We start from the raw sequence: 8,381 nt of genomic DNA on the forward strand, positions 1-8,381 counted from the left end.
GAGTGACTTGGCTTTTTTAATTTCATCACATCTTGAGACAATATTTCATCAAGATCCTAGAGTTGCATTAGAAACTACCAGATCCTGATAGTCAAAGAGGATGCAGGAGCAGGCCTGGGAAGACTGTGTAGGGGACTTTTCTTGAACTTAACATAACCTAGGACTAAAAGTGCAATCTGGGGCACAGCAAACCCATCTCCAGGAGACATCCCTTAGTTCTGGCTTAAGAAGTAAAAAAGGGAATTCCTAATTCCCTTTTGCCAGAGAGCATAAATATTTCCTGTTTTTCTTTTCTTCTCTTTCATGCCACACCCCCCTGGCAAACACATAGCCACAGTGGTTAACAGTCAGTCATGAGCCTGGCCAAGGCCAAAACTGAGGAAGAGGCAACTGGCTCTTAGATAGGAGGAGTTATGATCTCAAGAGGGTCTCATCAACCCCTATTGCTTTTTTTCACTCACTGTTCTTCCATTATTCAGACTCAAACATGGGCCCAAATATGAGAGTGTGTAGCAGAACAGGATAACCAGAGCCAAGTTTTTGGGTGGAGGACCGAAAAGGAGAGTCCCAGGAAACTGGAAAGTTCTGGGGAGATTGTAGAGAGAGAGAGAGAGTAGCTCAGGAAGGCAACCCCATATAGTCATTCATGAACTCCAGGCCTCAACCTCAAGCCATGCATGCTCGGATCTGGTCCTAATTGGCATATCAAAGACTGAGAACTAAAGTAACACGTAGACTACCATCTACTTCCCAGACTGTCACTGGATGGTGTCCAACTGATATGGAACCAAAATGCAGTGTTCCTTGTAAAGTGAATTAACCACCTTTCTTTCCAACGTCTGTCTCCTTTGGGGCTTCCTATTGCATCAGGCCACCTGGGGCCTTTGCGGAATAAAACCCAGGTCCCTTTTCTCTGATCATCGACTGCAGGGATTCATACTTTGGTCCCATACATCAGGAATCCCTCCTTGAACTTTCTGAAGACTAAAGGACTTTTTGCCATTTGTAGACACAGAGAACGAAAAACAGAAGAAAATCACTTTAATAGCATTGTAACACATTAAGACCGGGGATCACAGATAAGGAAAACATTTTGTCATCCTTTTGTACATTTCTGCCAAGGTGTGAGGTTGTGTTGGACAATGATACAGACAGATTTTTCACATTGAAAACTTAATAAATAGATACTTTAAATGTCAGACGTCAGAGACGAGTTATGAGTGTGATTGTTTTCTTATTCTGCCTCCTTTGAGTCAGGAGGTTGCTTCCTATCACACTGCTGAAGGCCAGGTCTTCTAGGAGGTGTATTCAAACTCCTCAGCGCTGCGCCGGCCAAAATCCATCCAGCCCATGTAGTCCCGGTCACTTATCCTGTGGCTGGGGTCAAGGCTCTGCAGGTTCTTAATCACAGACATTCGGCCAGAAGGAGCTGGGGCAGAGAGGAAGGAAACAGGATAATTATATCTAAGAGCATCACTAGTTCCTATTGTAAAGGCAAATAATAGAAAAGGCCGGGCAATATGTAACATACACCCTCTTAAATGTATCAAAGAGTTATCGAGAGAGTGAGATTGCTGGGCCAAAACCTAAGAGAAAAGAAAGACCCATGTCTGTGTAACTGGAGAGAGGGTAGTATTTTCTAGTTGTGGTGTAGTTTGCGATCTGTAAGAATTTAGGTTAATTAATTTATTCTCGCCTTTCATAGCTGAGACCTGCCTAGGTTTTCCTACTGCTCTGGGTGTTTTCCCTTATGTAGCAGGATTTCCCCAGTAGTACCCATCTCTAAAGTTTACCCCTTAAGGGTCTTTCCTGGTGGTCAAGTGGGTCAGGCTCCATGCTCTCAAGGTAGGGGACATGATTCATTCTCTGGTTGGGGAACAAAGATCCTACAGGGCAAAAAAATAAAATTTACCCCTTAATATCCCTGAGCCTACCTGACTCTTGTCAAGGTAATATGATGACAATATTTTGATGTTAGAATGGCTTTTCTAAAATGGAATCCAATCTCACTGCTAGATAAATGCTGTTTTAAAATTATTAATTTGAAAGCTACCTTCTTTTTCTAAAAAAAAAAAAAAATTATATTGAGAAAAATGCACACCAGCAGATTAAAATCTTAGCATCTCAGTAACACTCAAAGAAGGGTGGGCAGAACAGAGGTAGTTTAGTTCAGCCATTTTGACCAACATGCAATCATTGAACCTGAAATGGGCCCATGGGGACAGGAGTTGAGTCCTTTGAAACAGGAGTCCAGGTATGATTCATGTTGAGTGGGCAGGGCCATGATGAGGCATGTGACTGTTCTGGCCCACAGATCATAGACACTGGCATCCTGGGGATAAAATTAGTATCATACCTTCTGTTGTACAAACCAAGGGGCAAGAACAGTCCCTCAGGGATCTCACTGGGCAAAGCGCAAGTGGCTTCAAGAGCAGAGGGGTAGAGGCTCACTTGATGGTTCCTATTATATTGGGGGCCACTGTGTCCCCACTGCTCGCAATGCTGGCATTGAGCCCTTCTGTACAAGGCTGACCTTGCCAACTGCTGCCCAAGCTGCATCAAGTCGGACCACAGCTTATTTATTGATGACACTGCAGAAGCAGGTATCCTGATAATCAAATAAAGCTAGCTAAATTTAAAACCAGAAACAACCCTATGGAGCAATGTCCCCACACTTTCTTCCTGTCCCCTCTCTTTCCCCTCCCCATTACTTCTCAGCCTTGGGACTAAGCATCACCCCAGCACATTCCAGTTCTTTTGCAGGGGTTGCCAGTCTATGCAGAGGAAATCAGCCTTTGCTGTTCAACACCTTTCAGATGAACTATTAGTCCCTGCATTCAGTAAAACTCTCAGACCCAGTTATCTGTACAGAGTCACACCAAAATATGCCTCGTCCTCCTGCCTGTTGCTGCTGAATGCCCCCTCCAAGGGCTGGGCACCACTGGAAATGCCACCTAATGGAAGCAACATGGTAGCTTCAGTGTGAGCAGCAACCTCCGTGGTTTTGGTCGGGGGCATCGTGTACAGTATGGAAGCTGTGTCTGTATCACCCAGAATTTCCCCACTGCACACATGGTTCTGTGCATTTACCAGAGTCCTCACTCGCTTCCCCATTGCGTACACAGAGCAGGCACTTACAACCAACTCACACAATTGAAGGGCCTAGCTCCTTGAAACTTTAAAACTTGTAATGAGCAGTACAGCTGGGAAGCTGAATGGCTTCCAGACCCTCTGGAGAGGGCAGGACTTGAGTAAATTCCCAGCCCTTATGCTGCTGAGATGTGCTACCCATCTAGGCACGCAATCTTCCAGAATCCCAGCTTCCACACTGACACAATGAGACCCTACTGCACAGGGTTATTGTGAGGACAAAGAGAAACAACACAGATGGAGCACTGGACTGTGCTGGGCTTGGGGCAGGTGTACACTACTAGAATTCCTTCTCTTCAGATCACTGACATCTCCATAGACAATTCTTAATGATAAATTCTTGAGCTCTCCCCAAAGGGTGCATTATCTTGTTTAGAATCTTTAAGCATGGCATATACTACAGTTGAGTAAATATTCACTGCGATCTCAAAATGTATAAAACAAAGAAATTGTATAGATGGAGATACTTATTTCTAGTTCATATTTGTCAAATAGAAGAGAATGATTTTTTTTTCCAGCTAGCACTGATCCTTGGTGTTGGCAGCTAAAGTTTCAAGTGACGATTCTTCCCATATGGGTTTGTTTGTCACTGCAGGCTAAAGGCAAAGGGCTGAGAAAAGACAGCAGGAAGGCCCTTCCAGCTAAGAGTTGTGGTATAAAGTCACTGTGAAGTGTCAGTTCTGGGGAAATCATTTGGTAACTGGCTTCTTTCCCAGAACTGTTTCTGGTGGATCTTTCCTGAAGGTAGGAAGGGGCTTCCAGATTATGGTCAACAGAAAACCTAGGATATTCAACCTATATCCAAGGACAGATTTTAAACTACTTTCAGACAGACAGTCAGCAGGAACCTCCAAATTTTCAGACATTCTCTGTCATCTGTCTAATATTTCCACATCTTTCAATATAATTAGGAGGAAAGCAAAAGAGAAGATGGTAGTTGGGACAATCCCCCAATAAGAGGATGAAATGTAATGCATCATCTTCTATTTTTTTTCCCTTCTGAATTGCCCTGGTCAAAAAGGTCCCTTCTCACCTTCCTATGGAATTGTAGGAGACTCTGGAGAGCCAAACCCTTTATTTTCTCCCCATTTTATCAAGCCACAAGTTAAAGTTCAAATCCGGGCCCCGGAACCCCAGCAGTTAACGTTAAGAGAGCCTTGTGGGAAAGGAGCCCACCTCCCACCTCTCCCAGCAGCATTTACTGGTTTTTCATCCAGCCATATTGGTCCAGTTTAAAACACGGCTTCTCCATTAGTGTCACTTTAGATAAAGTTGATAGGAAAAAAAATCTGTCCCAGTTCAAATCATGATTTCCAAGGACCCTAGAGATGAACAAGCCTCCCTCTGAATCTCACAAAGAGCTAGAAGGAGCTAAGGCGAACCCCACCTCATGCCCTCCTTACAGATGAGACAGTCAGGCCCCAGAAAGGGACAGGGCTGTCCATATGCCACTCAGCTACTGAGCTGCTGAATTACTTTATTCCTAGAGAAAGACTCTGATGCTGAGGAAAGTGTGACAGCTCCTGCAGCAGCTGGGTCTGTGTCTCCAACAGCAAAGTGAAAATAAACACATCTCTTGCTGGGCCATCATCTTAAACCACTGCTAAAAGAGGACTCAAAACTGCTCCTGATTCTTTCTTCCTGTTACATACTTCCATGAAAATCGACACATGGTCACTTCTTAGACTGTTGCTGTCAGCTCTCAAGTATTCTTAGCGCTGACCATTGTCTGCTACAGGGTTTCCAAATGCAGTAGCTGGGCAGCTCCTGGGTCCTTTAAATTTACAGCAGAGGGTGTTTAGTGGACCTGCAAACTCTTTCTGAGTTAGTAATTTGCTCAGTAATCATCTTTTAATATCTTTACAATATGTTGAACCTAAACAGCAACACAGTGCCAAAAATTAGTTTAAAGAAAGCTTTCTCTTACTAAATTAAGTCCTGCCCCTTCCCTCTCAGTTTGCTACAAAGGAGGTACAGAAAACTGCACTGTCTGGGGCAAGCAGAATCAGAGAAAAGAAAGTGAAAAACCTTTCACCTTATCCTGTTGCCCAGGTACCCCCTGGCTCCCCAGGAGTCACCCGCCTTCACCAGCCCGATGGTAGAGAAGAGGGTCAGGCCTGGAGGCAGAAGGGAGGGACAGCCTGCTTACCTTTCCGAGCCTGCTGGATGTACCTGGCCAGCAGCGCGCCCAGGTGTGCTCGGGGCTCGTCGTCCACCCTCGGCACCGCGCTCAGCTGCCTCCGGGGTGCCTCCTCCGCCTGCTGCGCCCGAGGGCCCGTGGGGTCCGCGTGAGGCATCGGCTGCGCCAGGGCGCCCGCCGCCAGGACCGCCATCAGCAAGCACAGGCACAGGCCGCGGTTCATGGCTGCGGGGAGCAGAGGGAAGGGGACGTGAACGAAAAGGTGGGGCATCCGTGGGCTCTTGAGGAGGGTCGGACACCCAAGGTACAGAGAAGGGGGCTCAGCCCAAAGGCGCGGGGCTCCGGATCCGCTAGGCAGGTGCCAGCATTTGGGAGCCGGTGACCCCAGCATGCGCGTTCGGGCGCACCGCGTTTCTCTTTGGGGTGAACCGCAGTCGGGGCCCGGGAGTGGTGTGGGGGACGGAGAGAGACCCTGTCCTCTGCCCTGTTTAGCAGAAGAAATGTCTTCTGTTTTCCTTTAATTTGAGGAAGTGTTACAGCGTCGTCTCTCTTCTCCTAACTGGAAAAACAAGAGATTAAAGACAGGTGAAAATTATCCGAAAGGGACTACTCCGTAGGAAAAATTAGAGCCTTGAAGAAAAGAGGCACCTTACCAGAGAGCTCAGACGCTTCAAATAGGGAAATAAATGGTGAAAAACTGAGAAGCACGGTTTAAAATATGAGACCAATACATAAAAGCCGTATTTTTCAAGTTTCCTCAAGGTGCGAATGGGAATTGGCAATGAACAACTATGTAAAACAGGCAGGGTTTTAAAATAATCAGAAATCTGCGCTCAGTCCTCCGGCGTCCGCCAAGCACCGCTGCGTTTTAGATCCGCGCAGATAAAACACTGGGATGGTTCTATCCCCCAAACCTTGAGTTTCCCCGCAGTATTCAGAAAATGAATTTAAATTAAAAACCTCTCGGTAGTTTATATGAAAAGATTGCAAAGTACACTGGACCGCTGTATAGTAACATCTAGCGAATCGCAATTTGCCCGCTAACCCAAGCAAATAGATGCTCCAGCGTTGCCTGCGCTGGAGAACAAAGCAAGCGAGTAGAAGTCTGTAAACCAGCCCTACCCAGCCAGCCCGCACTGTCCTTTGTGACTTGGAGAAGTGTCTTTCGAGCTGTCGGAAAGAAGAAACAGAAAACGGTAAAATGAAATGGAAGGGGAACAGAAGTGAAGACCCATTCTTCGAGGACACTTGGATCCCCGAGAGCCGGGAACCTACCTTCGGAATAGGACGCAGCCGGCTTCGCGTTCCAGCCAGAGCAGCGGGGGAGCTGAGCCAAGTTCAAGGTAGGCGGGCAGGAGGCTGCCTCTTAAATAGCCCCGCCTGAGTCGTTGGCCAGTTATCTGTTTACCCAGTACTGACGCAGAGGGGTAGCGGCACGTGCTCCGAGGGCGGCCGCCGGGGCGACAATAGATTGAGGTGGCTGCTGGGAGAGAGGGGGCAGTGGCCATGTGGAGCCGGGTGGGTGGCGGGGTGGGTGGCGTCAGCCGCGTCTCGGTCGGGGGGACTTCCTCCCCCAGCTCCGTGCACCCCCTTCTCCCTTGCCCATTCCAGCGCGAAGCTCCCCGTCTTCAGGATGGGAGACCTAGGAATGGGACTCTCCTGCGGGATGGAGAAGCTGCCCGCGCGCCTGTAGTTCGCTTTGGGGACCAGAGGCGCCGGAAAAGAAACCCAGGATAGGATGGAGTGGCACTGGACAGTGCTGGGTGTCAGCAAAGTGTAATTCTGAGATGGTGGCAGTGTCGGCCCCTCTTGGAGCGTCCCAGGCTGCTCTGCTCTGGTCTTTTAACTTTGTTCTCAGCCCCTTGATCCCAGGATCCCGAGGGCAAGGGTCCCTGGGTCAGCGAAAGGGCTCCTCCACGGCTGGCTGCGGGCGTCACGGACCCTGCTTTACGTAGCTGTAAAAGGAGGATGAGTCTATTGGGCTTTGCCCGGAGTTTGGGAAAGGGCTGTGTTTTCTTCCAAGCGGAGCTACGTCCCGCCCGCGGCGCCCTCAGTTCCTGTCGCCAAGCGGCGCCAGCGAGTGTCCCCCAAAGCCCCCCAATCGCCGTTCCCCTCTGGCATCGGCATCCGCCAGTCCCATCTTCCCCAGCTCTCACACGTGAGCCGGTCCCCGCCGTCTTTGAAATAAAGACCTCGCTCTTGTCACTCACCCAACTAGTGGGGACAAGGGAGGCGCCGCGGCAGCTGTGCGCCCTTCCCTGTGGGGTCGCGCCCCTGGCCAGTGCGCCACAGGGGTCTACACCCACCTCCGCCCTGAAGCCGTTTGGGTTAGAGTCATCTAGTTAGTGCTCCAGTTCTCCCGGTGCTGCAAAATTACCGACAACCCCATTTCAGCAACCGGGGGAGCCAACAGAAGCAGCAACTGGCCAAGGCTTCTCCCCAGTTCCTGGAGCCTCAGCGGACTGAGACGTTCCAGCCTGAGACTTGAGGGTAGCCACCCGCCCCTCCCCGCTTTTCCTTCCTGAAGAAAGATTTGGACCTGATTCTTTCAAATCAGAATCTGTACTCAGCTCCTGGGATGGTGGGATTGTGGTGTTGAGGTGGGTGGGGAGCCTGGGATGCTTAGTGGGGAGATGCCTCTGGTTGCTGTCCCTTTTCTAAACTCTAGCTTCTGCTGCTGCTAAGTCGCTTCTGTCGTGTCCGACTCTGTGTGACCCCATAGACGGCAGCCCACCAGGCTCCCCCGTTCCTGGGATTCTCCAGGCAAGAACACTGGAGTGGGTTGCCATTTCCTTCTCCAATGCAGGAAAGTGAAAAGTGAAAGTGAAGTCGCTCAGTCGTGTCCGACTCTTCGCGACCCCATGGACTGCAGCCTACCAGGCTCCTCCGTCCATGGGATTTTCCAGGCAAGAGTACTGGAGTGGGGTGCCATCACCTAGAGGCTGCTGCATTTCTGCAATCTAAAGGCAACATTTTTGAAACAGTTTCAGGTTAGATGTTTCCCAGTGGTTTTCCCAGGAGGCTACTGTGTAGTTCACTTGGTGAAACTAGTTTTATTTGTGACTGTGGTTAAGGCATGTCTGAGAACGTG

General features: G+C 49.0%; 1 protein-coding gene across 1 annotated transcript; it reads right to left on the reverse strand.

Annotated features, from left to right (window-relative positions):
- Positions 1 to 1,024: 1,024 nt before the first annotated feature.
- On the reverse strand, positions 1,025 to 6,656 carry CCK (cholecystokinin). The gene is made up of 3 exons (XM_055557509.1): positions 6,566 to 6,656; positions 5,300 to 5,515; positions 1,025 to 1,429 (listed from the first exon to the last, which is right to left on the reverse strand). Exons 2-3 carry the CDS (start codon positions 5,511 to 5,513, stop codon positions 1,296 to 1,298), a joined length of 348 nt encoding a protein of 115 aa, XP_055413484.1. The 5' UTR covers positions 5,514 to 5,515; positions 6,566 to 6,656; the 3' UTR covers positions 1,025 to 1,295.
- Between the last annotated feature and the right edge of the window lie 1,725 nt (positions 6,657 to 8,381).

This window comes from Bubalus kerabau, chromosome 20, assembly GCF_029407905.1.
Source record: "Bubalus kerabau isolate K-KA32 ecotype Philippines breed swamp buffalo chromosome 20, PCC_UOA_SB_1v2, whole genome shotgun sequence".
Taxonomy (NCBI): Eukaryota; Metazoa; Chordata; class Mammalia; order Artiodactyla; family Bovidae; genus Bubalus; species Bubalus kerabau.

Bases quoted from the DNA above. Each gene is read 5' to 3' on its own strand.
- CCK (XM_055557509.1), bottom strand. From the start codon at position 5,513: ATGAACCGCGGCCTGTGCCTGTGCTTGCTGATGGCGGTCCTGGCGGCG. The intron at 1,430-5,299 runs GTAAGCAGGCTG...TCTCTGCCCCAG, and splicing joins CATCCAGCAGGCTCGGAAAG to CTCCTTCTGGCCGAATGTCT.